Source organism: Ranitomeya imitator, chromosome 8 (genome assembly GCF_032444005.1).
Source record: "Ranitomeya imitator isolate aRanImi1 chromosome 8, aRanImi1.pri, whole genome shotgun sequence".
NCBI lineage: Eukaryota > Metazoa > Chordata > Amphibia > Anura > Dendrobatidae > Ranitomeya > Ranitomeya imitator.
This window is the reverse complement of record NC_091289.1, coordinates 26472505-26500361: the sequence shown is the minus strand read 5'-3', so window position 1 is coordinate 26500361 and position 27857 is coordinate 26472505. Positions and strand designations below refer to the sequence as shown.

At 42.9% G+C, this 27857-nt stretch overlaps 1 protein-coding gene across 2 annotated transcripts in view; it reads left to right on the top strand.

Moving 5' to 3' along the window:
* The window catches only part of PTPRG (protein tyrosine phosphatase receptor type G), a 572884-nt gene that overhangs the window by 501844 nt on the left and 43183 nt on the right, over positions 1–27857 (top strand). For both annotated transcript variants that reach the window (XM_069736625.1, XM_069736626.1), the window contains 4 exons: positions 12310–12401; positions 23401–23497; positions 27025–27107; positions 27342–27476. In XM_069736625.1, the coding sequence (XP_069592726.1) occupies positions 12310–12401; positions 23401–23497; positions 27025–27107; positions 27342–27476 (407 nt within the window). The remainder of the gene's footprint in view (positions 1–12309; positions 12402–23400; positions 23498–27024; positions 27108–27341; positions 27477–27857) is intronic.

Here is a 27857-nt window from a genome sequence, read left to right as displayed (position 1 = left end):
TGATCGAGTATTTGTAACTGCTCGGACATTTAGTTTTCATCGCGGCAGCTGAATGATTTACAGCTACTAGCCAGCCTGAGTACATGTGGGGGTTGCCTGGTTGCTAGGGAATCCCCACATGTAATCAAGCAGACTAGTAGCTGTAAATCATTCAGCTGCCGTGATGAAAACTTAATCTCCGAGCAGTCATAAATACTCGATCACCCGAGCGTGCTGGGGAAAACCCGAGCAACGAGTATACTCGCTCATCACTAATCTCCAGCTCCCCGCTCTTCCCTCAGGTCATCCTCCTGTGCTCTAAACAATACCTGACTACCCCTTCTCAGCCATGCTAACACTTTATGAACTAGAACGGCAATGTAAGGTTTCACTCTTTTCAAGCATACATCTGGCAGCCATCACCTTCATTGTCAAAAAGGAGGAACGTTTCTGCTGATGTCCTGTTGATAAGGGAGTGATGTGGAGGAACTGAACCTTCTGACCTGTTGACATGACGTCAGCAGAATGATATGGAAGCAGGGCTGGTGGGATCACGCCATTGCCTAGTGCAGCGCTAAAACAGGACCTCACCATTGATAAGTGATTTACCAAGTGCTTTCTATGGTCACTGGGAATCTTTCAAAAGGATAAAAATGGTAAAGGGAATAAACCTCTTAAAGTCCTGGCATCTGTGGGTCTTGGAGGAAATTGAGTACCATCCACGAAGTCCCCATTTGACAACTTACATGACTTGAAGGATCTGTGGCTAACCTCTTGGTGCCAGATACCAAAGGGCATTTTCCGGGGTCTTATGGAATTTGCTTTGATGGAGCAGAGCTGTATGGGTGGCTTGTGGGCAATGTAAGTCACCATGCAGAATGGACCTTATACATGGGTATCTCATATATAATATCGAAAATACGAAGACTAATTGTGTCTATCTCTATTGCTACATACATTTTTGAAGTTTGATCATCTCATATGAGAAACATTGACTAGTCCTAAAAGGGAATCTGTGAGTAGGTTCAGCTCTAAGCCATCTACATGGACATGCAGGTCATAGAAAGTGAATAAAGTGATACCTAGATATCTGCAATATGATGTCTTATTCCAGAGAAATCCACATTTTTCTAATGTGTAAATAAGCTGTTAAGATCTATGGGCTGGCCCCGTCACACATAGCGACGCTGCAGCGATACCGACAACGATCCGGATCGCTGCAGCGTCGCTGTTTGGTCGCTGGAGAGCTGTCACACAGACCGCTCTCCAGCGACCAACGATGCCGGTAACCAGGGTAAACATCGGGTTACTAAGCGCAGGGCCGCGCTTAGTAACCCGATGTTTACCCTGGTTACCATCGTTAAAGTAAAAAAACAAACGCTACATACTTACCTACCGCTGTCTGTCCTCGGCGCTCTGCTTCACTGCTCTGGCTGTGAGCACAGCGGCCGGAAAGCAGAGCGGTGACGTCACCGCTCTGCTTTCCGGCTGCCCGGCGCTCACAGCCAGAGCAGAGAAGCAGAGCGCCGAGGACAGACAGCGGTAGGTAAGTATGTAGCGTTTGTTTTTTTACTTTTAGGATGGTAGCCAGGGTAAACATCGGGTTACTAAGCGCGGCCCTGCGCTTAGTAACCCGATGTTTACCCTGGTTACCAGCGAAGACATCGCTGAATCGGTGTCACACACGCCGATTCAGCGATGTCTACGGGGAGTCCAGCGACGAAATAAAGTTCTGGACTTTCTTCCCCGACCAGCGATATCACAGCAGGGGCCTGATCGCTGCTGCGTGTCACACTGGACGATATCACTAGCCAGGACGCTGCAACGTCACGGATCGCTAGCGATATCGTCTAGTGTGACGGTACCTTAAGGGCGACGTTACCAGTGTGAGACATGTTATGACTTGGTCTGCTCTCCTGATCAACATGTCTAACACTGGTAACACCCCCTTAAATCTAAAATAACCTATGGAGGCAGATTATTATCAAAGAGATCTATGTCCGGCCCATAGATCTTAACAGCTCATTTACATCTTAAAAAAAAAAACCTGTATTTCTCTGGACTAAGACATCTGATCACAGATTTCAAGGTATCATTTTATTAATCTTTCCATGACCTGCGTGCCCATGTAGACGGCTTAGTTGGGTTGATCTTACTGACAGATTCCCTTCAAGCCCTAATATGTTCTATCTTGACTACAATTAATGTGTATTGCTCTTTCTATTGTTCCACGGAGTCAGTTTGTGACAGCGCAAGAGATTTTAGACCTTATGCAGAATCTGGATAAATCTCAAGTGAAGGAACATCACATTGGATTAATGTACTGCGGCCAACTCGTTATGCTGCATGTTTTCTGCACACGACGTTTCTTACTGACATTGGAAAGGATCGTCGGTAGGATTTGTCCTAGCAGATGTGATGTTCCGTCTTTCCTCCTCACTATTGCACCCACTCCAGTATTTCCTTCCATAGTTAAATGGAACAGATTGTAGCGCTGATTGAAAGCCGGACCCTAGAAGCCATTAGAAAAGCAGAAAATAAAACCCAATCCAATTTTCTCTGGTTCCAATATGTTTCCCATCACTGAGTAAAAGGACTTTTTACACGACCTTAACCTCGTGCCTCTATTTCCAGACAGCACAAAATATTCTCAAAACATTTTAGTTTTGCTCCTCTGGTGCCAGAATTGCCTAGTCGTCTGTTTCTACTTCAAAAAGTTTGACTTTATTAAAAGTTTTTCGGAAAGTTTCAAGGGGGAAACTAGGAACAAATTAGTCCTTAGTGCAAAATCTGCAATTTGACCTTCTCTATCAAGTGCCATCTTATGTAGCAGTTCCTTCAGGAACCAGTGAGAAGAGCAACTGCTTCTTCTACAGTTACGCCCCGGCTTAAATGTATCACGTTGTCTCTCTCCATTTTGATCTCGTCTCCATATACATTATTTTTAAAGAAATATTAAATTAAAAAGTTTTTCAAGCAAAATTGCAAAAGTTACTTTCCAAAAGTGAACTTTTAGGGATGCTCTACTACCTGATCTGACATTGGCGTTCAGAGCTGCAGATGCAGCAAGTATCGCCCATAGGGAACAGATGGGCTACGGAGTCTCCCTTTTATGAACTGACCTGGAGTAGTGGTATTGCAAGCACTAGGGACAACAAAAGCAGGTAGCGCCATCAGGAATAGCCAGAGGTCGGTACACAGGAGCAGCAGTTAAGTTAAAGGATCAGCAGGTTGCTTCATTAGGAATAGCCAGAGGTCGGTACACAGAAGCAGCAGTATAGTTGGGAGGATAAGCAGTTTGTGTAGTCAGGAATAGCCAGAGGTCGGTACACAGAAGCAGCAGTATAGTTGGGAGGATGAGCAGTTTGTGTAGTCAGGAATAGCCAGAGGTCGGTACACAGAAGCAGCAGTATAGTTGGGAGGATAAGCAGTTTGTGTAGTCAGGATATAGCCAGAGGTCAGTACACAAGAGCAGCAGTACAATCGTAAGGATAAGCATCAGGTGGAAAGAAGCTTGATTAAAGGCTGGGAGCACAATAATTTTGCAAGGAAGGAAGTGCAACGACAGGTTTAAGTAGTTTGTCTCCGCCCTGTGATTTCCTGATTGAACAACACAGGTACTAGTATCTGGGTGAGCAAGGAACTGTCAAGCAAGTTGAATAGCTCAGAGGGAAGAGCTGCTGCCTGGTGCACAAGAACTGCTTGGTTTGAGTCCTGACACTCTCTTTAATCTTCTCTTCTCATTTGATGATTCTTGTGAACTTCTTTAAACGTTATTTCTGGTAGACAGTGTGGCTGTGCCCCTTTGAAAGCCCCATTTTCCATCTCCTCTATGTGCGCCATGGATAATGAAACATCCCATTCACGCCCAGGAAAGTCAAGAGGTTTCCTGAGGTTTTTCTCAGCACCACTGGATGTCCTAGACGTTCTTCTCCCACCTTCTTTTTTTTTTTGTTTGTTTTTTTGAGCTGCCCAACCTGTAAGGCTAGTTGACAAGTATGACTTTTATCCTATTTTGATTCAAAATTGAGAAATGCATAAAGAATGTTTCTCCGCTCCCAATTAGATTAGTTCTTCCTCCTCCTGAAGCTGCAGACGGAGCCTATCCCTAATTGTTACTGCAGTAGAGACCTTTTTTCCAATTCCCACCCTCGCTTGCCAACAAAAAAAAATGTAAGTACTCATTTACATGTTTTTCGTTTCCAATCAATTTTTATAATTAATTTAAATTAGTTTTTCAATCCATTTACCTCTGTGATAATGAAAACGGATTGTGATCTCATCTAGATAAATATTTAACTAGTTGCCATTATCTTGTTCCTTTTTCGACGCTAGAAGCCAAAGTGCAAGTGGCACGCATCAATACCTGCCCCAGGATTTGCTTGACCCAATTACAGTTGTCCTGCAAAACCCACATTCACAATCTGCAACAAATTCCCTATAGGACCAAATGTTAAGCCAGAATACCCATATTTTCTCTCCACCGAAATTATCCATCAACGAGACATGGTGAAGGCCTTCCTACACATTTGATGATCAGAGCTTTTAGGCAACTTTTATGCGTCTGCGAGCCTGGAGGCTCCTTTGCAATGAACTATTGGTAAAGGTGAGCGATTCAGTTCTCAATCAGATTTGTCAATAATTTCATGGAAATTTTCAGAATCTTAATTTTTCATGATTGGATTCGAATCTATCCAGCCAGCCACAATTTTTCTGGATTCTTTCGAGTGCCAGAAAAGGGTTAAAAATAAGAAAAATATCATCCTTCACCTGTTCGGCCACCGCATCTCATCGCCTAATCCGTCGATCTTTGGGTGTTTTTCCAGCCTAGCGTTTTTAGTCTTCTCTCTGGGTCTACCCACGATGACTATGCCTCACGAGGGGCACAACTTGTGTCAATGATGTGTGTCCCACCACATGTGACCTTATTTTGTTTTAATAGGGTTAAAAGCAAGAAAAATATCATCCTTCACCTTTTCTGCCACCGCATCTCATCGCCTACTACATCAGTCTTTGGGCGTTTTTCCAGCCTAACGTTTTCATTCTTCTCTCTGGGTCTACCCACGATGACTATGCCTCACGAGGGGCCCAACTTGTGTCAATGATGTGTGTCCCACCACATGTGACCTTGTTTTGTTTTAATAGGGTTAAAACAAACATCCTTCACCTTTTCTGCCACCGCATCCCATCACCTAATCCATCGATCTTTGGGTGTTTTTCCAGCCTAACGTTTTCATTCTTCTCGCTCGGTCTACCCACGATGACTATGCCTCACGAGGGGCACAACTTGTGTCAATGATGTGTGTCCCACCACATGTGACCTTGTTTTGTTTTAATAGGGTTAAAACAAACATCCTTCACCTTTTCTGCCACCGCATCCCATCACCTAATCCATCGATCTTTGGGTGTTTTTCCAGCCTAACGTTTTCATTCTTCTCGCTCGGTCTACCCACGATGACTATGCCTCACGAGGGGTAAAATTCATGTCAATGATGTGTGTCGCACCACATGTGACCTTGTAAGTCCTCATCGTGTTCAGAAGACCCAAAGAATCTCCATGTAATTTTTTTTTTGTTGAATCAGACAAATCAAATATTAATAGAATTTTTAAAAATTGGCTAATTTCTAACTAGAAATACTGCATAATGCCTTAAGATGTCATCATATGGCACCTAGAAACGTTACGACCCTATACACATTCAAAAGTTGTCCTAAAAGGTGGGTTGTATGGAGCCACAACATTCACTTTAAAGGGAATTTGTCGCCAGGTTTTTGCTACCTTATCCGAAAGGTAGAAAGCCCCTAATTCCAGTGATGTATCACTTAGTTTACTGGGCAAAGCAGTGGTGATACAATCAGACTTTTTAGATGTAGCAGAGCTGAGAAATCTAACCCCGCCCAAAGCCCTGATTGGCTGCTTTCTGTGTACATTGTATATTGACAGTGGTGGGGGAGTGGTTGGACCAGGAGGCACTTGAGCAGCTAGTCCGACCGTGATAATCTCCTGCTGATAAAACACTCATTGCATTTAAACAGTCTAACAAATGACACATCAGTGAAATCAGTGCCTCACCTCCTACAACATGTTGTCCTCAGATTACATAGCAAAAACAAGGTGGTGGATTCCATTTAAATTGGTTGGAACTGGTGGTGATGTAAACATCCCTCTCCTTTTTAAAGGGCTATATATCTGTTTTTTTGTCTGTAATTTTATCTGTAATTTTGTTTTACATGTACTTTTAAAAAAGTGTTGATAATATTTTTTTTTCATATAATCTTTAAAAGCAAAATTATTAATCCTGCATTTTTCACACTGGCCACAGGGTTTTTTTTTTACTCATACTTTCATTTTTTTCAAAACGAGTTTACAGCAGGTTCATTACCATCAGAGGCAGAACAATGACTGATAACACTTCTATACACCACTGATAAGCCAGGATCCATCGATCACAACAGGCCATGTTGCAGCTGACTCTGCTCCTCCCTTCACAATGACCTTTTCAATTTGCTCATTAGACCCTTCAATCTAAAGGATATGGTCAGAATCAGACCATTATGGCTATGTACACGTGTTGTTTCCTGAAACAATAGAAAGTTGGTTTTTAAAAATCACCAGTGGCCTTTGTGAAAATTGTAAGATTTCTATATTTTTTTTTTTAATACACCTTGTGAGATGTGAAAAAATAAGCATGGCCAGAAATAGAAAAAAAAATTAACACACAAACCCGATTGAAAGAATTGGTTGTTTTCTGATGATAGCTTTGCTTTTAAGGGGGGAAAAAAATCTTTAAATGTTCATTTAATTAATAATCTCGGTTACATTGCCTCCATCGGGAAGAAACAACGGATACATGACTTGTAAAAAGGCTGAATGGTACAAACGGAAATTAGTTTTGATTCCCATATTAAAAATGCTTAAAAATGTGTCTCTGTACATCGTACTAAACACCCGCTGACATGCACGGCTGACAACATATGTCTTTTATTGAATGTCTAAGTGTGGGATTAACCTCAGAAAATTGTAATAATTGCCTAAAGCCCCGTTAAAGGTTTTTTTTACATATCGCTGAGGAGCGTTCAATTGATTAGCTGGTGAGACTGAGACGATGGATATTTGTTCTTCTTAGCTTTTTATGTTGTGCGGTCTGATGAGTTAACTGAGAATTCGTCAGTGAGTCTGATCTAACGGGTGCGGTAATAACGGTTATCTTCTGGTTTCTGAGTTCTTCTCAGCTGGTTTATGACAAAGTTCAGCTCAACTCTCATATGGAGGAGCTCCGAACACTGAAGATAAAGAAAAGGCTTTCCCATCGGAACGAGCTCACTGACAAATTCTCATTTAACTCATTGTGCATTTTTCATACCGTGAAGCAGGATATATGGCACATTTTGTTGACAAAAATACATACAGTGGGGGAAATATGTATTTGATCCCTTGCTGATTTTGTAAGTTTGCCCACTTACGAAGACATGACCAGTCTATAATTTTAAGGGCAGGTCAATTTTAACATTGAAAGATAGAATATCAATAATAAAATCCAGAAAATCACATGGTATAAATTATATAAATTTATTTGCATTTTGCAGTGAAAAATAAGTATTTGATCCCTCTGGCAAACAACAATTAATATTTGGTGGAAAAACCCTTGTTGGCAAGCACAGCAGTCAGACATTTTTTGTAGTTGATGATGAGGTTTGCGCACATGTCAGGAAGAATTTTGGTCCACTCCTCTTTGCAGATCATCTCTAAATCATTAAGATTTTGAGGCTGTCGCTTGGCAACTCAGAGCTTCATCTCCCTCCATAAGTTTTCTATGGGATAATGGTCTGGAGACTGGCTAGGCCATTCCATGATCTTAATGTGCTGCTTTTTGAGTCACTCCTTTGTTGCCTTGGCTGTATGTTTTGGGTCACTGTCTTGCTAGAAGACCCAGCCACGACCCATTTAAGAAAAAAACATCGTATTGCCCCAAAAGGGTCCATGTGTTTTAGGAGAAGAGGAGTGTAAAGCAGTTGGAGCTTTTTTTTTAATATACTGAATATAGTCTTTTGGTAAGAAGGAGACAGCCAGATCACTGAAAAACAGGTGCACAGATCTAGACCGTTGTATACTATATTCTTATATACTCCTACTCTGGCTTCAATAGAAATTGCATTCATATTGATCCCTAAAGGCAACAACAAGAAATGAAGATTGTGTTTGAGAACCTAAAGCGTACCTGTCCCTTTGCACAAAACCTGTTGAAAAGCATTGTTGCTGCCCTTCTCACCAGCCACCAATTTGTCATTATCGTAAATCAGTATTTTATTGATACCATGTATGTTTTTTGGTGCATATACTTGACTTATAAGTTCTGAAATTGTCCTATTTCTCATATTCTACAGTATAACTTCCCATCAACTTTTTTTTTTAAGTAGGCTATTGCTATTCATTGGTTGTCTACCAGCACTATATGGGCTGGAAGTTTTTACTCTTGGCTTCCCAACATCTTTTAACCAATAGCCTTCTCTGTAATAAATAGCAGATTATTTAACATGTCTATATTCAGCTAGGCAGACAGGAGAGCAAGAGCAAAGAGACAAAGACTCTCCCCCACTTTCTGCAGAGAGTCAAAGGCCTTCCCTAAGTTATTGTAGAGAGTCAAAGGCCTGCCCTAACTTTCTGTAGAGAGTCAAAGGCCCGCCCTAAGTTATGGTAGAGTCAAAAGCCTGCCCTAAGTTATTGTAGAGAGTTCAAAGGGAAAAAAACTCCAAGTAAATGTGGCTCTAAGCACCTCCGGATTTTTTTAATGCATCCACTTCAAGTGAAAAATGTTAATAAAAATTCATTTATTTTCTCAAAATAAAAAAATAAAATATATTTGTAAAATATTTTTAAAAAACAGTACAATGCGTTTCGGCTGCTATTTTTACAGTGCAGCCTTCATCAGGTAGCAAAAAAAACAAAAAACCAAAAGAACAAACAATACAATAAGCACTATAAAATGATGTTACAACCTCCAAGTTCTCTTATTTATGAGGGTTCCTAAAAGGGATTAGCAGGGCGGGAGCGGGGATAAATAGCTCAGTCGTTTGCGCATGGGTCAATACAACAAAAAAAATTTTTCCTTTTTTTTTTTTTTCCCAAAGGACTTTTTTTTTTTTTTTTTATATATATATATTTTTTTTTTTTTACATATTTTTTTATATATTTTTGTTTGTTTCGTTTTTTTTTTTAAATGTATTTTATGGGATGAATTGATAGTAGTGGAATTGATGGGGTATTGGAGTGAATCATATTTATGATTGTGTATATACCTATATTTTTAATGTTGTGTTTGTTCGTAACAGTGTAATACCATGTATTTAAAAGCTCATTTTGGATAGAATAGAAGTACTAAACTGTAAAACTGTGTGTATATATATATATATATATATATATATATATATATATATATATATATATATTTATAATGTGTCTCTTTAGAGGCTACCATGTAGCTAGTTATCAGGAAAGGAGGACCTGATCCCTGGTCCCGCCCTGCTAATCCCTTCTAGGAACCCTCATAAATAAGAGAACTTGGAGGTTGTAACATCATTTTATAGTGCTTATTGTATTGTTTGTTGTTTTTATTTTTTTGCTACCTGATGAAGGCTGCACTGTAAAAATAGCAGCTGAAACGCGTTGTACTGTTTTTTAAAAATATTTTACAAATATTTTATGTTTTTATTTTGAGAAAATAAATGAATTTTTATTAACATTTTTCACTTGAAGTGGATGCATTCAAAAAATCCGTAGGTGCTTAGAGCCACATTTACTTGGAGTTTTTTTCCCTTTGAAATTGCCACCTATGTGGATCTGAAGCAGGATCAACACATAGTTCTCCAAAGTGAGCTGCACACCTTATTGGATTATACAACATACGAAGAAGAGTTGCCTAAAGAATTGATTCCTTGAGAATCTCAACGTGCATTTCTTACCGATAGAAGGTGAGCATAACTACAAATAAAAGAAATGTTTTTAACTTGTTGGTAAAAACATATTACGCTCAGAGGAAGCGCCGCACTTGTCTCTTTTTTTCCCCTCTTTCCTTAAACCAGGGTATTTCTAAAGGCTTATTGTAGAGAGTAAAAGGCCTGCCCTAAGTTATTGTAGAGTAAAAGGCCCGCCCTAAGTTATTGTGGAGAGTCAAAGGCCCGCCCTAAGTTATTGTAGAGAGTCAAAGGCCCGCCCTAAGTTATTGTAGAGTAAAAGGCCCGCCCTAAGTTATTGTGGAGAGTCAAAGGCCCGCCCTAAGTTATTGTAGAGAGTCAAAGGCCCGCCCTAAGTTATTGTAGAGTAAAAGGCCCGCCCTAAGTTATTGTAGAGTAAAAGGCCCGCCCTAAGTTATTGTAGAGTAAAAGGCCCGCCCTAAGTTATTGTAGAGTAAAAGGCCCGCCCTAAGTTATTGTAGAGTAAAAGGCCCGCCCTAAGTTATTGTAGAGTAAAAGGCCCGCCCTAAGTTATTGTAGAGTAAAAGGCCCGCCCTAAGTTATTGTAGAGTAAAAGGCCCGCCCTAAGTTATTGTAGAGTAAAAGGCCCGCCCTAAGTTATTGTAGAGAGTCAAAGGCCCGCCCTAAGTTATTGTAGAGAGTCAAAGGCCCGCCCTAAGTTATTGTAGAGAGTCAAAGGCCCGCCCTAAGTTATTGTAGAGAGTCAAAGGCCCGCCCTAAGTTATTGTAGAGAGTCAAAGGCCCGCCCTAAGTTATTGTAGAGAGTCAAAGGCCCGCCCTAAGTTATTGTAGAGTCAAAGGCCCGCCCTAAGTTATTGTAGAGTAAAAGGCCCGCCCTAAGTTATTGTAGAGTAAAAGGCCCGCCCTAAGTTATTGTAGAGTAAAAGGCCCGCCCTAAGTTATTGTAGAGTAAAAGGCCCGCCCTAAGTTATTGTACAGTAAAAGGCCCGCCCTAAGTTATTGTAGAGTCAAAGGCCCGCCCTAAGTTATTGTACAGTAAAAGGCCCGCCCTAAGTTATTGTAGAGTCAAAGGCCCGCCCTAAGTTATTGTAGAGTCAAAGGCCCGCCCTAAGTTATTGTAGAGTCAAAGGCCCGCCCTAAGTTATTGTAGAGTCAAAGGCCCGCCCTAAGTTATTGTAGAGTCAAAGGCCCGCCCTAAGTTATTGTAGAGTAAAAGGCCCGCCCTAAGTTATTGTAGAGTCAAAGGCCCGCCCTAAGTTATTGTAGAGTCAAAGGCCCGCCCTAAGTTATTGTAGAGTCAAAGGCTGTAGAGTCTAAGTTATTGTAGAGTCAAAGGCCCGCCCTAAGTTATTGTAGAGTCAAAGGCCCGCCCTAAGTTATTGTAGAGTCAAAGGCCCGCCCTAAGTTATTGTAGAGTCAAAGGCCCGCCCTAAGTTATTGTGGAGAGTCAAAGGCCCGCCCTAAGTTATTGTGGAGAGTCAAAGGCCCGCCCTAAGTTATTGTAGAGAGTCAAAGGCCCGCCCTAAGTTATTGTAGAGAGTCAAAGGCCCGCCCTAAGTTATTGTAGAGTCAAAGGCCCGCCCTAAGTTATTGTAGAGTAAAAGGCCCGCCCTAAGTTATTGTAGAGTAAAAGGCCCGCCCTAAGTTATTGTAGAGTAAATGGCCCGCCCTAAGTTATTGTAGAGAGTCAAAGGCCCGCCCTAAGTTATTGTACAGTAAAAGGCCTGCCCTAAGTTATTGTAGAAAGTAAAAGGCCTACCCTAAGTTATTGTAGAGAGTAAAAGTTTCACCCCTGCTTGTAATCCATCTTGGTGTCTCTGCTTCTAGAGACTGATTACCCTTGACAACAGGCAGCAAGTAAGCTAAACCCATCGGTTGTCACCTTGGAGTGATTTTTCGGGGTTAAGACAACTTAATCTTTAAACAAAATGATTTGCTGATAGGTATTGTGATAGAGTCTATCAAAAGATAGTAAGTTATGTAAAAGTACAGGGACCATTTAAGAATGATGCTTTGGAAAAATGGAGCATTGTAGCTGTTGGAAACCACACCGCATTATTAATGCTGCTGCTTTTTATTTAAAAAAAAACCTCTGAAACCTGGGTACACTTTAAGGGCCTGTACAGTACTATGGAAACATGGTTGCTTTGCTTGGAAACACTGCCACATCAGTTGACAGGTTGTTAGTGGTATTGCAGTTTGGCATTACTTACTTTAATAGAGCTGAAATACCAGACACAAACCATGGAAAACGTGGCACTTTATGGAAGAAAGCACCATGTTTTTCTAATCTTATTGATAACGTAGGTAAATGTATATATATATTTTTTTATTATTATTATTTGGTTATTAGCCTGGAGTTTAGTTTTGTGACCTCTTCTTGTCTTTCCCCCGCAGATGACATGGAAGCTATTCCTGTCAAGCAGTTTATCAAACACATCAGTGAGCTCTATTCTAACAACCAGCATGGGTTCTCCGAAGAATTTGAGGTACGTTTGTGCTTTAAATAAATTTTTATTTTGAATTCTGAATATGTTAAAAAATTAAAATGCAAATATTATGTTTCTGTAATTACATATGTGGCTTTTTTTATGGCGCAATTTACCTTATGTTGCGCACGATTAAAAGCGCTGCAATAAATTGTCTTTATGTGCGCAGTCATTCTGGCTGCAGTTAAGTGAGATCTATTGTCCCACTGTAACCGGCTGGGGCTGAATGCAGATGTGACCCACACATGGGCAATCTGGGGCCGGCGGCACAAGAGATCCCTCAGCCTAACAATTGAAGAATGGTGCTGCTTGATAAATGCTCCTTTCATGCATATTCTTCTCTGACCATTGCCAAATGCCTGGCTAGTCACAACAGGAATGAACTGCCAAAAAATGGATGAAAACAACAATAGAGGAAGAAAATGTAAAAATGTGCCGTTTTTCTTTTTAACTTTTACCAAAGATGATAATGGAAGGAATTCCGGCACAGCCATCTGACGTTAAAATCCAGTTTATTCACAAGCCATTAAAAACAGGGATCCACGGAAACCATATAAAACCTATTAATGGCTTGTGAATAAACTGGATTTTAACATCGGATGGTTGTGCCGGATTCCTGCCTTACTCCTCCTCCTACGTTTATCTGCGTCCTGGACATCGATTACCTTGCAGCGTCGTGAGCTCCATCCATTTTCCCTATTTCCTTTCCCTCTTTACAATGGAAGGAATAGTCTGTTTTATTGTATTGAGAATATATTTTACTCTTCAAATAGAATCAAACAGAAGGAAAGATGTTTATGGACCGATAGATCCTGATCCAGATGGTTTAATATGAGAAACAAATAGATGGATACAGAGAGATGTGTGTGGCGGAAAGATGGATAAAGATATATGTGGTGGAGGGATGGATAAAGAGAGAGATGGGTAGAGGGATGGATAAAGAGAGAGATGCGGTGGAGGGATGGATACAGAGAGATGCGGTGGAGGGATGGATCTAGAGAGATGTGTGGTAGAGGGATGGATATAGAGAGAATGTGGTGGAGGGATGGATATAGAGAATGTGGTGGAGGGATGGATACAGAGAGAGATGCGGTGGAGGGATGGATGCAGAGAGATGCGGTGGAGGGATGGATACAGAGAGATGCGGTGGAGGGATGGATCTAGAGAGATGTGTGGTAGAGGGATGGATACAGAGAGATGTGTGGTAGAGGGATGGATATAGAGAGAATGTGGTGGAGAGATGGATACAGAGATGCGGTGGAGGGATGGGTACAGAGAGAGATGCGGTGGAGGGATGGATCTAGAGAGATGCGGTGGAGGGATGGATACAGAGAGAGATGCGGTGGAGGGATGGATACAGAGAGAGATGCGGTGGAGGGATGGATATAGAGAGATGCGGTGGAGGGATGGATACAGAGAGAGATGCGGTGGAGGGATGGATCTAGAGAGATGCGGTGGAGGGATGGATCTAGAGATGCGGTGGAGGGATGGATACAGAGAGAGATGCGGTGGAGGGATGGATACAGAGAGAGATGCGGTGGAGGGATGGATCTAGAGAGATGCGGTGGAGGGATGGATCTAAAGAGATGCGGTGGAGGGATGGATCTAGAGAGATGCGGTGGAGGGATGGATATAGAGAGATGCGGTGGAGGGATGGATACAGAGAGAGATGCGGTGGAGGGATGGATACAGAGAGAGATGCGGTGGAGGGATGGATACAGAGAGATGCGGTGGAGGGATGGATACAGAGAGATGCGGTGGAGGGATGGATACAGAGAGATGTGTGGTAGAGGGATGGATACAGAGAGAATGTGGCGGAGGGATGGATACAGAGAGAATGTGGTGGAGGGATGGATATAGAGAGAATGTGGTGGAGAGATGGATACAGAGAGAGATGCGGTGGAGGGATGGATAGAGAGAGATGCGGTGGAGGGATGGATCTAGAGAGATGCGGTGGAGGGATGGATCTAGAGAGATGCGGTGGAGGGATGGATCTAGAGAGATGCGGTGGAGGGATGGATCTAGAGAGATGCGGTGGAGGGATGGATCTAGAGAGATGCGGTGGAGGGATGGATACAGAGAGAGATGCGGTGGAGGGATGGATACAGAGAGAGATGCGGTGGAGGGATGGATACAGAGAGAGATGCGGTGGAGGGATGGATACAGAGAGAGATGCGGTGGAGGGATGGATACAGAGAGAGATGCGGTGGAGGGATGGATACAGAGAGAGATGCGGTGGAGGGATGGATACAGAGAGAGATGCGGTGGAGGGATGGATACAGAGAGAGATGCGGTGGAGGGATGGATACAGAGAGAGATGCGGTGGAGGGATGGATACAGAGAGAGATGCGGTGGAGGGATGGATACAGAGAGAGATGCGGTGGAGGGATGGATACAGAGAGAGATGCGGTGGAGGGATGGATACAGAGAGAGATGCGGTGGAGGGATGGATACAGAGAGAGATGCGGTGGAGGGATGGATACAGAGAGAGATGCGGTGGAGGGATGGATACAGAGAGAGATGCGGTGGAGGGATGGATAAAGAGAGAAATGCCGTGGAGGGATGGATAAAGAGAAAGATGCGGTGGAGAGATGGATATAGAGAGAATGTGGTGGAGAGATGGATATAGAGAGAGATGCGGTGGAGGGATGGATACAGAGATGCGGTGGAGGGATGGATACAGAGAGATGCGGTGGAGGGATGGATATAGAGAAATGCGGTGGAGGGATGGGTACAGAGAGATGCGGTGGAGGGATGGATATAGAGAGATGCGGTGGAGGGATGGGTACAGAGATGCGGCGGAGGGATGGATACAGAGAGATGCGGTGGAGGGATGGATATAGGGAAATGCGGTGGAGGGATGGGTACAGAGAGATGCGGTGGAGGGATGGATATAGAGAGATGCGGTGGAGGGATGGATATAGAGAAATGCGGTGGAGGGATGGGTACAGAGAGATGCGGTGGAGGGATGGATATAGAGAGAGATGCGGCGGAGGGATGGATACAGAGAGATATCTGCTGTTCCAAATCTGCAGTTGCTTCCTGTAAATAGGCTCCTCCATTATATGGGTCACAGATCTCGTTTTGAATCCCCCTCCATTATCACTATGTAGCCAGTCTGACTGTGCAGTTTGCTCTGTACCTGAGTGCTGTGCACAGAGCCGCCCCCACCCCACACAATCTGCACTCTGCTAATTGAGCTGGTATTTGGGCGATGCCGCTGCTGTAATTTGGCTGACTGAGCAGCAATAACAGCGATGATCGTATTCAGGGCAAACACTCATTGTCCAGGGAGTGGGATGTGATCAGACTGATCACATGTGTCGCCATCCCCTCAATTATTTATGAGCTGCGGTCCCCGGCGTTGTATCTCACAGCTGCTTTTGACACCATTTAATTATTCAAAATAATCAGCGGCACTTCCTTGAACTTGAGCTGACTCTAATTAGGACCACAATTTGTGCAGTGTCAAGTCATCTATAGAGGCCAAGAAAGTGTAATCTGTGAATACTGCACATATGCGGAGGATGTGATACAGCTTTGAGAATACAATGCGGGCATTTACTGTATATTAATGAACATTATCTAAGACTTAATATCTTCCATAATAACCTTACATTTCTGTCTCAAAAACCTACCTTGTGCTGCACCAGTTTTCTGGAATGAACTACCCCAATCAAATTACCGGTAATCCCAAACATCCATAATTTTTCTGGTTAGCCAATAAAGGTATCACTCCTAGAATACTTCTGTCATCATTGGGCAGGAAAATATTCACATCGATTTTTCTGGCTAACACGGTACCACAATACAATTTGTTATTGTACATCATAAATTAAAGGGAATCTTATCCCATCTGGAAGTAGCATGATGTAGTGACAGAGACCCTGAGTCTATCGATAAGTCACTTACTGGGCTGCTTACTGTAGTTTTTGTGAAGTCACTGTTTTTTCAGTGAAATTATGAAAATAAAGCAAACCTATTACTCTTTTAACCCCTTAATGACCGCCGGATACACCTTTTAATGGTGGCAGTTAAGGGGCCTTATTCCTCAGCGCCACTTTTTAATAGTGCTGAGAAATCAGGGTTTAACGACTCCAGGGTCAGAAAATCTCTGGGATCTCGGCTACCGGGGGGTGGGGGGGGTAGCTGAGACCCCGGAGAACATGATTCAGGTTGGTTTTTACCATCCCCAGTGTTGTCATCACCGTTATTCACCGAATAAAGGAGATCACAAAAGGTGGTCAGATTTCCCATTCATTTCTCTCTTCTGTGATATGATTTAGCATACCAGAGGAGAGAGAAATGGGGTCTCCCGAGCCCCCCGGCCCTCTACGTCATCTTCCCATAAGAAAATGGCGGGCGCAGTGCACCTGCCGAGATCTGCCAGCCTGCACTCGGCAACAATAGGAGATTTTTCCTATTGGTACATTTTGATCACTGTGATAGACCCTCTATTCTTGTCCCTCCATTCTGCTCCTCATTCTCCCACCACGCTCCTCCTCCCTCCCATCCTACTCCTTTCCTTCTCTTCATCCCTCTATCCTCCTTTTCCCTCCCTCCTCTTACCTCCATCCATGTTCTCTCGCTCCCTCTAGCCTCATCCCTCCATCCTACTCCTCCCTCCCTCCACTCTCCTCCCTGCCTCCACTCTCCTCCTCCCTCCCTCCACTATCCTCCTCCCTCTACTCTCCTCCTCCCTCCCTCCACTCTCCTCCTCCCTCTACTCTCCTCCTCCCTCTACTCTCCTCCCTCCCTCCACTCTCCTCCTCCCTCCACTCTCCTCCTCCCTCCACTCTCCTCCTCCCTCCACTCTCCTCCTCCCTCCACTCTCCTCCACTCTCCCCCTCCCTCTCTCCACCCTATTTCCACTCTCCTCCCTCCCTTCACCCTCCTCCTCCCTCCCTCCACTCTCCTCCCTCCACTCTCCTCCTCCCTCCACTCTCCTCCCTCCACTCTCCTCCTCCCTCCCTCCCTCCACCCTCCTCCCTCCACCCTCCTCCCTCCACCCTCCTCCCTCCACCCTCCTCCCTCCCTCCATACTCCTCCCTCCACTCTCCTCCTCCCTCCACCCTCCCTCCACTCTCCTCCTCCCTCCACTCTCCTCCTCCTTCCCTCTACTATCCTCCACCCTCCTCCTTCCACCCTCCTCCTTCCACCCTCCCTCCACTCTCCTCCTCCTTCCCTCTACTATCCTTCACCCTCCTCCCTCCAATCTCCTCCTCCCTCCACCCTCCTTCCACTCTCCTCCTCCCTCCACTCTCCACTCTCCTCCACCCTCCTTCCCTCCACACTCTCCTACTACCTCCCTCCTCTTCATCACTCTATCCTCCTTTTCCCTCCCTCCTCTTCCATCGCTCCCTCTATCCTCCTCCCTCCTCCTCTTCCCTCCATCCTCGTCCCTTCCTCCTCCTCCCTCCTTCTGTCTGACATCTTTTTCTTTAGCTTCTCCTTCATCTTCCTCTTTATTCTTTCCATGATTATAGTGGTTTTATCATTGTGCATGCTGTATTACAGTGCCACATTATTCCACCATTGAACGTTGTCCATCGTCCCTGTAGATAAATGTTTCCGTAACTGGTCTCCTCTGTCACTGCAGTTGGGATTCATAGTGAATGAAATACTCCGCACCTGTCATTGTATTTAGTGCACCCGAGCAGTATTGTGCACGGTCCACCATTCTTGTGTTGGGTGTAGATGGATAGCGCCACATCTGCTGCTCGAATAACATATCTGGCACGCTCCCCCCGGCTCGTGCAGCAGCTGTGCGCTCATAATTATTTCCTTTATCAGTCAGTTTCCATATTCCACTTTAGAAGTTGAAAGCATTAAATTGGACCTCAATAACCTCCAGACTTAAGACGTAATTAAGGTTCCCTCAAAAAGATTTTCTTCTCTTGATTCTACATTTGTGGATTTGAAGCAATAGCTGCGTTGGGTTAGAGGTTTCTCTACGATGGGTTATTAATAAATATGCAATAATTGCAGAGTTTCGGGTTAGATTCTAGCAAAAATGACTGCAGAAAGGAGACGTCTGGCTTAATTTACCATTTATATTTGTGAATATTGACCACAATGACTGAATATTCTTATGATGCTTTATATATTCCTAAATAACCATAGGAACAAAGATTTACCGTACACTGAGGATCACTATCGTCCAAATGTGTGCAGGAATAAAGGAAATGTGTTATCAAAAATGACCAATTGATTGAAAGTAATTTTTTTTTTTTTTTTTTTTTTGGAGTAATTTTTTTTTTTTTTTTTTTACTCCAATATTTTTTTTAAAAATCCATCCTGAAATCTTGCAATTTTTTCTCAATGCCACTGAGGCTAATATTAGGCTGATATTTCCTTATTGTGTAGTTTTAGCAGTAGACTTCATTTATAAAGGACACAGGATCATTTAGGCTATGTGCACACGTTCAGGATTTTTCGCAATTTTTTTCGCTATTAAAAAGCTTAAAAAAAACATACATATGCATTCTGCAATTTTTGTGCATATGTTGCGTTTTTTTTTCCCGTAAAAAAAACGCAGCATGTTCATTAATTTTGCAGATTTTTATGAGGATTTCCCACTATATTATTGCACTAGCTGAAGAGCCCGGCGTTGCCTGGGCATAGTAAATATCTGTGGTTAGTTATAGCACCTCACTTCTCTTATTTTCCCAATCACATCTTTCATTTTCCCCCTCACATCTCTCATTTTCCCCCTCACTCCTTATTTTCCCCCTCACTCCTTATTTTCCCCCTCACTCCTCTCATTCCCCCCTAACACTTGTCATTTCGACCTCACATCTGTCATTTTCTGATCACTCCACTATTTTCCCTCACTCCTCTCATTTTGCACTCACACCTTTTCATTTTCACCTCACACCTCTAATTTTCACCTCAGTATATACATGTTTATCATCTCCCTTATATATAGTATACACCTGTATGTCATCTCCTGTATATAGTATATACCTGTATGTCATCTCCCCTGTATATAGTATATACCTGCTGTGTCATCTCCCCTGTATATAGCATATACCTGTATGTCATCTCCTCATATATAGTATATACCTGTATGTCATCTCCTTCTATATATAGTATATACCTGTATGTCATCTCCTCCTGTATATAGTATACACCTGTGTGTCATCTCCCCTGTATATAGCATATACCTGTATGTCATTTCCTCCTGTATATACCTGTAGGTCATCTGCTCCTGTATATAGTATATACGTGTATGTCATCTCCTCCTGTAAATATATGTACCTGTATGTCATCTCCTCCACTATATAGTATATACCTGTATGTCATCTCTCCTGTATATAGTATATATCTGTGTGTCATCTCCCCTGTATATAGTATATACCTGTGTGTCATCTCCTCCTGTATTAGACCTCGTTCACACGTTATTTGGTCAGTATTTTTACCTCAGTATTTGTAAGATAAATTGGCAGCGTGATAAATCCCCAGCCAACAGGAAGCCCTCCCCCTGGCAGTATATATTAGCTCACACATACACATAATAGACAGGTCATGTGACTGAGCTGCCGTATTTCCTATATGGTACATTTGTTGCTCTTGTAGTTTGTCTGCTTATTAATCAGATTTTTATTTTTGAAGATAATACCAGACTTGTGTGTGTTTTAGGGCGAGTTTCGTTTGTCAAGTTGTGTGTGTTGAGTTGCGTGTGGCGACATGCATGTAGTGACTTTTGTGGGATGAGTTTTGTGTGGCAACATGCGTGTAGCAACTTTTTGTGTGTCAAGTTGCATGTGACAGGTTAGTGTAGCAAGTTGTGTGCAGCAAGTTTTGCGCATGGCGAGTTTTGCGCGTGGCGAGTTTTATGTGTGGTGCCTTTTGAGTATGTGCAAGTTTTGTGTGAGGCAACTTTTGCATGTGTTGCAACTTTTGTGCATGTGGCAATTTTTCCGCGTGTGCAAGTTTTGCATGTGGTGAGTTTTCCATGAGGTGAGTTTTGCACTTGTGGCGAGTTTTGCGTGAGCCTAGTTATTGCATGTGGCGAGTTTTGCGCGTGGCGAGTTTTGAGCGGCGACTTTTGTGTTTTGACTTTTATGTGGCGAGGTTGGTGTATGTGTGGTGAAATGTGTGCTGAGGGTGGTATATGTGTTCAAGCACGTGGTAGTGTGTGGCGCATTTTGTGTGTGTTCATATCCCCGTGTGTGGTGAGTATCTCATGTCGAGGCCCCACCTTAGCAACTGTACGGTATATACTCTTTGGCGCCATCGCTCTCACTCTTTAAGTCCCCCTTGTTCACATCTGGCAGCTGTCAATTTGCCTCCAACACTTTTCCTTTCACTTTTCCCCATTATGTAGATAGGGGCAAAATTGTTTGGTGAATTGGAAAGCGCGGGGTTAAATTTCCACCTCACAACATAGCCTATGACGCTCTCGGGGTCCAGACGTGTGACTGTGCAAAATTTTGTGGCTGTAGCTGTGACGCCTCCAACACTTTTCCTTTCACTTTTTTCCCCATTATGTAGATAGGGGCAAAATTGTTTGGTGAATTGGAACGCGCAGGGTTAAAATTTCACCTCACAACATAGCCTATGACGCTCTCGGGGTCCAGACGTGTGACTGTGCAAAATTTTGTGGCTGTAGCTGCGACGGTGCAGATGCCAATCCCGGACATACACACACACACACAAACACACACACATTCAGCTTTATATAGTAGATTGGGAACCTCTGGAAAAAAAAAACGCAAAAAATCCGCAATAAAAACAAAGTGCAAAAAACGCAAGAAAAACGAGAAAAAAACACATGCGGATTTCTTGCAGAAAATGTCCGGTTTTGTTCAGGAAATTTCTGCAAGAAATCCTGACGTGTGCACATAGCCTTACAGTTGGTGACGTCACAGCTCGCCTCCTCCCCCTTCCTTCCAAAATCAACTGCTGCACATGTCACCGAGCCTGCGTACAACAGTCTACAAAAAAGTCAATGGGTCGTCTCCAGACTATTGTTGTCTGTCTCCACCTACAGGAAGTAGAAATATTAAAAAATGGATCCTTATAAAAGAGTCCTGTAAAAAGCAGAAAACACGTGTTTTGTTTGCTCCTCATCAGTGCAAAGCAGGAGAACTGGTTTGGCTCGCTGATAGACCTCTGAAAGGGTATCAATGGGGTAATGTCTCCTTGTGGAGAGTGGAAAATTGACAATGGGAAGCTTACGTTATACATTCTCGGTGGCTGCTGTAAAACTTGTCTCTAAATTCTGTTAACAGAAGCTCAGGAAGATTGCTGCTCCCATAATCCTGTACAAAAAATATCTAAAATAAAAAAAAATATATTAAAGTACATGTATGACTCTCTGGTTGTGAGTACTACAAAATATAAATCATACACTCCGTTTAAGGAAGACCTGTCACCAGGTAAAAAGTAGCAAATTTTTGCTCTTATTTTATTCCCGCTGCTTAATTTTTTTTATTTTTTTTTAAATAAATCTGCATATCTAGAAATATGGATTTTTTTTTAGTGCATATTTTTTTGGTTGGGTCTTTATAAGGGGGTGTGGTTCACGGGATCCTCCTGGGCGTGTCTTTCACGGGATCCTCCTGGGCGTGTCTTTCACGGGATCCTCCTGGGCGTGTCTTTCACGGGATCCTCCTGGGCGTGTCTTTCACGGGATCCTCCTGGGCGTGTCTTTCACGGGATCCTCCTGGGCGTGTCTTTCACGGGATCCTCCTGGGCGTGTCTTTCACGGGATCCTCCTGGGCGTGTCTTTCACGGGATCCTCCTGGGCGTGTCTTTCACGGGATCCTCCTGGGCGTGTCTTTCACGGGATCCTCCTGGGCGTGTCTTTCACGGGATCCTCCTGGGCGTGTCTTTCACGGGATCCTCCTGGGCGTGTCTTTCACGGGATCCTCCTGGGCGTGTCTTTCACGGGATCCTCCTGGGCGTGTCTTTCACGGGATCCTCCTGGGCGTGTCTTTCACGGGATCCTCCTGGGCGTGTCTTTCACGGGATCCTCCTGGGCGTGTCTTTCACGGGATCCTCCTGGGCGTGTCTTTCACGGGATCCTCCTGGGCGTGTCTTTCACGGGATCCTCCTGGGCGTGTCTTTCACGGGATCCTCCTGGGCGTGTCTTTCACGGGATCCTCCTGGGCGTGTCTTTCACGGGATCCTCCTGGGCGTGTCTTTCACGGGATCCTCCTGGGCGTGTCTTTCACGGGATCCTCCTGGGCGTGTCTTTCACGGGATCCTCCTGGGCGTGTCTTTCACGGGATCCTCCTGGGCGTGTCTTTCACGGGATCCTCCTGGGCGTGTCTTTGATGCTTTGCATTACTGCCCCCAAAAGACCATAATAATTAGCACTAAGAGCAACAATTGGTCACTTTCGACCTGGTGAGAGGTTCTCTTTAAAGAAACCCTATTACCAGATAAAAAAAAATGTGCAGTTTTGTATGTATTTTTTTCTTTTTTAAATTTCGCTATATGGTCCTTTTTAGTTAGTGCTAATTGTTATGGTCTTTACTAAAGGGGGCGTGGCTCAAGGATCCTCTGGGGCGTGTCTTTGGAATGCTTTGCATTATAACCCTGTGAGCCACTCCCCCTTAATAAAGACAATACAAATTTGCACTAAAATAAAAAAAAAACTAAAAAAAAAACAGAATACTCAGGAGAGCTGCGGGAATAAAATAAAAGCAAATACTGACTGCTGTAATCTGATGATGGGTTCCCTTTTAAAGGTCCATGTATATGAAGTCCTTACGGGAGTTGCTGCAGGAGGGGAAAAGTAAGTTAAGAATAGTAGCCCAAATCATGGATAAAAAAAATCCTAGAAAGTTGACATTGGTCCGAATCGGATGTTTTAGTTAGACCCAGCAGCTCAGCTGGTAATCAGGTGAACTGTCCTGATCATCAGGAGAAATACAGATGACTGCAATACAATATTTGAAAGAATGAAGTAATATTGATGTTCTATTAGGAAAGTTTTTCCCAAATGTGCGTCTGCATTTTAATTTCCTCATGTTTTCTTTTTCTGCAGGAAGTTCAGCGTTGCACCTCCGACATGAACATCACGGCGGAACATTCCAATCATCCAGATAACAAACACAAGAACAGATACATCAACATTGTTGCATGTAAGTGTTTTTGAAGTTCTCCTTCCTGCGATTTTGGGCATGGAATTGTATTCATTTTTCATCTTCTGCATGTAAACTGTTTTGAAATGGGTGGAGCTGGAAAAACCTTTAGCCAATCAAACTGTGGCGCCAGCAGGGGAGTGTGTTGACTTGGTAGCAGGCAGTGACTTGTTCACTTTATTGATTATTTTCATGTGGTCTAAGCTGTATAAGGAGGGCCAACAACATATGGCTAGGCTCAGAACAACCTACAGCCTATCAGTGTAGGGTAAGGTTAAGAGCAGCTGGAAAGAGTGTACTGATCTTGTAGGAGGCAGTGACTTCTTCACTTTATCGATTTTGTTCATGTAGTCAGAGCTGCATAAGGAGAGTCAATAACATGATATGGCTAGGCTTAGAAGTGCCTGCAGCCTATCCGTTCAGGGTAAGGTTAAGAGCAGCAGGAAAGAGTGTACTGATCTTGTAGGAGACAGTGACTTCTCCACTTTATCGATTTTGTTCATGTTGTCAGAGCTGCATAAGGAGAGTCAATAACATGATATGGCTAGGTTCAGAAGTACATACAGCCTATCCGTTCAGGGTAAGGTTAAGAGCAGCAGGAACGGAGTGTGTTTATCTTGTAGGAGGCAGTGACTTGACCATTTTTGTAATTATGTTCTTGTAGTCGGAGTTGCATAAGCAGGGTCAGTAACATAATATGGGCCGATAAAGAACGACCTACAGCGCATCAGATAAGGAGAACGGAGAAAGCGTCTGTAAAGTAATCTGATCTTGTAGGGAAAGTGACTTGTTCACTTATATTAGTGCAGCCAGAGGTGTGAATAAGCAGGGTCACTAAAAAGAAGTGGGCAGACATAGAGCACCACCAATTAGATGAAGGAAAGGTTGTGAGCTGCAGGATAAGAGTGTGCTGATTTTGCAGGAAGCAGTGACTTTTTCACTTCCAAAGTTTGGGAAGTGATGTCATACAATGAAATTGAACAGTTTAAAAATGCTTTGAAGAAGCCCAAAACAGAAGAAGTGAAGTGTGCTGACCTATCCTCTTAGGACCTCATCTGGAACTATGTGATGGCGAGGCCAAGTGATAAAAAGGAGTAAAGGTAGCACAGATAAGACCACCTGTTTGAGGCTTGACCCCACCAAACAATACAAATAGTTTGACTAAAATGTGGCCTACACAAAAGTAAAAAAAAGAAAAAATCCAATAGTCAAGGATAAGATGCCCCAACCATGATGGTCAAGAGTTCTTAGCTCCATTATCTGGACCATTTATGGTTTCAGGCCATTAGGGCCGGCACTGTGTTGTAAAGACCTAAGGACAGAATTGATGAACAAGAGACTAATTGGCCTCCATTATCTCCATTTTATCATAGCTTTTTCGTCGAATCAGCATAGAAATTTTACAACGTTGCGTTCTTTCCAGAAATTCTTCAATGTTATAAAGTAGAGAGGGGAAAAAAAATGTCGTGTTCTCCAACTGTCTCAGCCAAATGTGTGGACGTTTGTTCCCAACACTGTTCCGTACACAATATTAAATGTTAATTAGCTGCTGTTACACATTTCAGCTCCAATTTCCGCTGATTGTAAGTAAATTAAAAATGTGTAATTTTCATTCAGGGTTGCGCGGGATGTTGAAAAGTAGAAGTATTTGCCGGAAGCTCATGCTATGCGATTGTCATACTGCTCCATGATCAGAGAACTTAAGCTTTTCATGGATCTTCAGTCACATGGTTGTATCTTCCTCACTTCACTTCTCAAATGTTTTTTTTTTTCTGAAATACAGCTCCAAATCCTCTACTTCCATATTAAATTACATATATTTTAAAATTCTTCCTGCTGCAGGTACCACTATATAAAATTTGACGACATCTAAAAATAAATATACCAGCAAGTAAAATCATTTCAAACTGCCAACCGGAATGTGTTTCTAATTTGATGCCCACTGCCTGCTGTAAAGTGTAATCCATCTCCAGCCGCAGAGATGGATTACAGAAAGTGGAGCAGGGGATTTGTCTCTCTGCTCTTGCTCTCCTGTCTGTCAATCTGCATACCAGCACAAAATGGGCAGGCTGTTTGTACAGGACTGGGAAGTGGTTGAGGTAAAAGGTGTTCCAGTGCGCTACCGCTTAGTGCCATCTGCTCACTGTTGACAGAACATAAGCTTTCCTTGGGTTTTCAGCCATGTGGATGTATCTTCCTTGCTTCCCTTATTAAACATTTTTTTTCTGATATACAGATCCAAATCCTCTACTTCCCTAATAAAGCAATACATTTTAAACAACTTTCACCAAATAAAATATCTTTAACATGCCAGCCGCAAGGCGTTTCCCTATTGTCTAATTCGATTCCCACTGCCTGTTGTAAAGTGTAATCCATCTCCAGCAGCAGAGATGCCAAGATGGATAACAGGAGGTGGGGCCGAGGATTTGTCTCTCTGCTCCTGCTCTCCTGTCTGTCAAACTCATACCGAGAATAAACATAAATTATATCCCTAAAATTGATATGCATTAAAACCTTATACCCTGACAAAAGACAAAAAAACAGATAATGCACAATAAAAACTCAAAACCAAAGGGACAAAATAGGGCACCTTTAGATATAATGGTCCATTCTGGTACTAGGCAGAACCACAGGGTGCTAACAATACCCTATAGATTCCTATGACACAACAAACTCATACCGGCAAGAGAGGCAGGCTTTTAGTAAAGCCAAAAACCAAAGAAAAACAGAAGACCGCACTAACAGCTGGTTCTATCACCTGGGTAAATTAAACGTGATTCAGATACCAAGAAGCTGGATTGGAAATCAGGTGCTCACGCTGAAAATAAGTCAAAATCACCGCTGCATGAAGACAAAAGAAAAGCGGGCACTCATCACTTTATTCTGACATCCTGTCAAATGCAGGACAGGCAGGGAAAACGTGCTTCCACAAGACGACGGCCGTTTCGCGCAGTTGCACTTCCACGGGTCTTGATTGTCAACACCCGTGGAAGCACAACTGCGCGAAACGGCCGTCGTCTTGTGGAAGCCCGTTTTCCCTGCCTGTCCTGCATTTGACATGATGTCAGAATAAAGTTTGGATTTTATTTGGATGGTGAGTGCCCGCTTTTCTTTTGTCTTCATGCAGAGGCTTTTAGTAAAGGACTGGCAAGCCATTGGACAGTGCTTGGTTTGAGGGAAAGGGTGTTCAAGCACATATAGTGCTGATAAAGTAGAACATCCCATTCAGAGTGGAATTCAAGTTGCAGAATTTGGACAGTTCCTTGACATTAGCACCAAAAACAATTTGTGGGGGATAAGGGCAGGAAGACCTTCGTTATAATCTGGTTTTGGGTGAAATGACGAGTGCTCTTTATGCTCCTTCTTCAGCTTTGTATTTGACCAGACTTCTATTGCCTTTTCTAGTAAATAGACCAGTGGCATAAAATACATCGGACTTGAGTGCATTCAAGGACAATTTCTATGAAAATCTGAATAAGTTTCATGCCCCGTTGAGTTCACTTTCGCATCATGCCTTCTTTTCCCAGATGATCACAGTAGGGTGAAACTGCGGCCTTTCCCCGGCAAGGATTCAAAGCACAGTGACTACATTAACGCCAATTATGTTGATGTAAGTTGTCTTCATTTAACAGGACTATTTGCAATCGTTACCATATTTTACGGGGGGGGGAGGCAGTAGAACATTTTTATTTTACGATTCCGTCTTTGAAACTTGTATGAAAAGACGGTTTGTATCATATATTCAATCCATAAAATATATTTCCTTTTTTTTTCCTCTTCCCCTTAAATAATTAATTTGTTTGCCATGAGGCGGCTTTCATCTCGAGTTTGCTTGTCTTTGAAGGGCTACAACAAAGCAAAAGCCTACATCGCAGCCCAGGGACCCCTAAAGTCGACTTTTGAAGATTTCTGGAGGATGATTTGGGAACAAAACACTGGAATCATTGTTATGATAACAAATCTGGTAGAAAAGGGGCGAGTAAGTACAGTAGCGTTTGGCCGTAAGCGGTTTCATTCCCCGGTAATCTTCCTGGAGGCTATGGGATTGTGGAGAACTTCTTAATAATTGATAGGTAGTGAGTGCTGAGCTTTTATTCTCTAGATACATTTGCTTTCGCCCACAGTTGAAATGTGTTGGGTATGGGGGCATAGTTCAGCAAGGGAAGACCGCACAAGGCTGGAATACAGTAGCATAATAAATTATAGAGGGTTTCTTGTGGTATTGAATATTGCAATTTTTATTAGACGTACCTTGCAAATGATATGAGTGAATGAATACATAGGAAGTATTTTGTTGGGGAGGATTTGCACTATTATGATTATTATTTATTATTGCCATTGGTATTTTTTTTACTTGCAG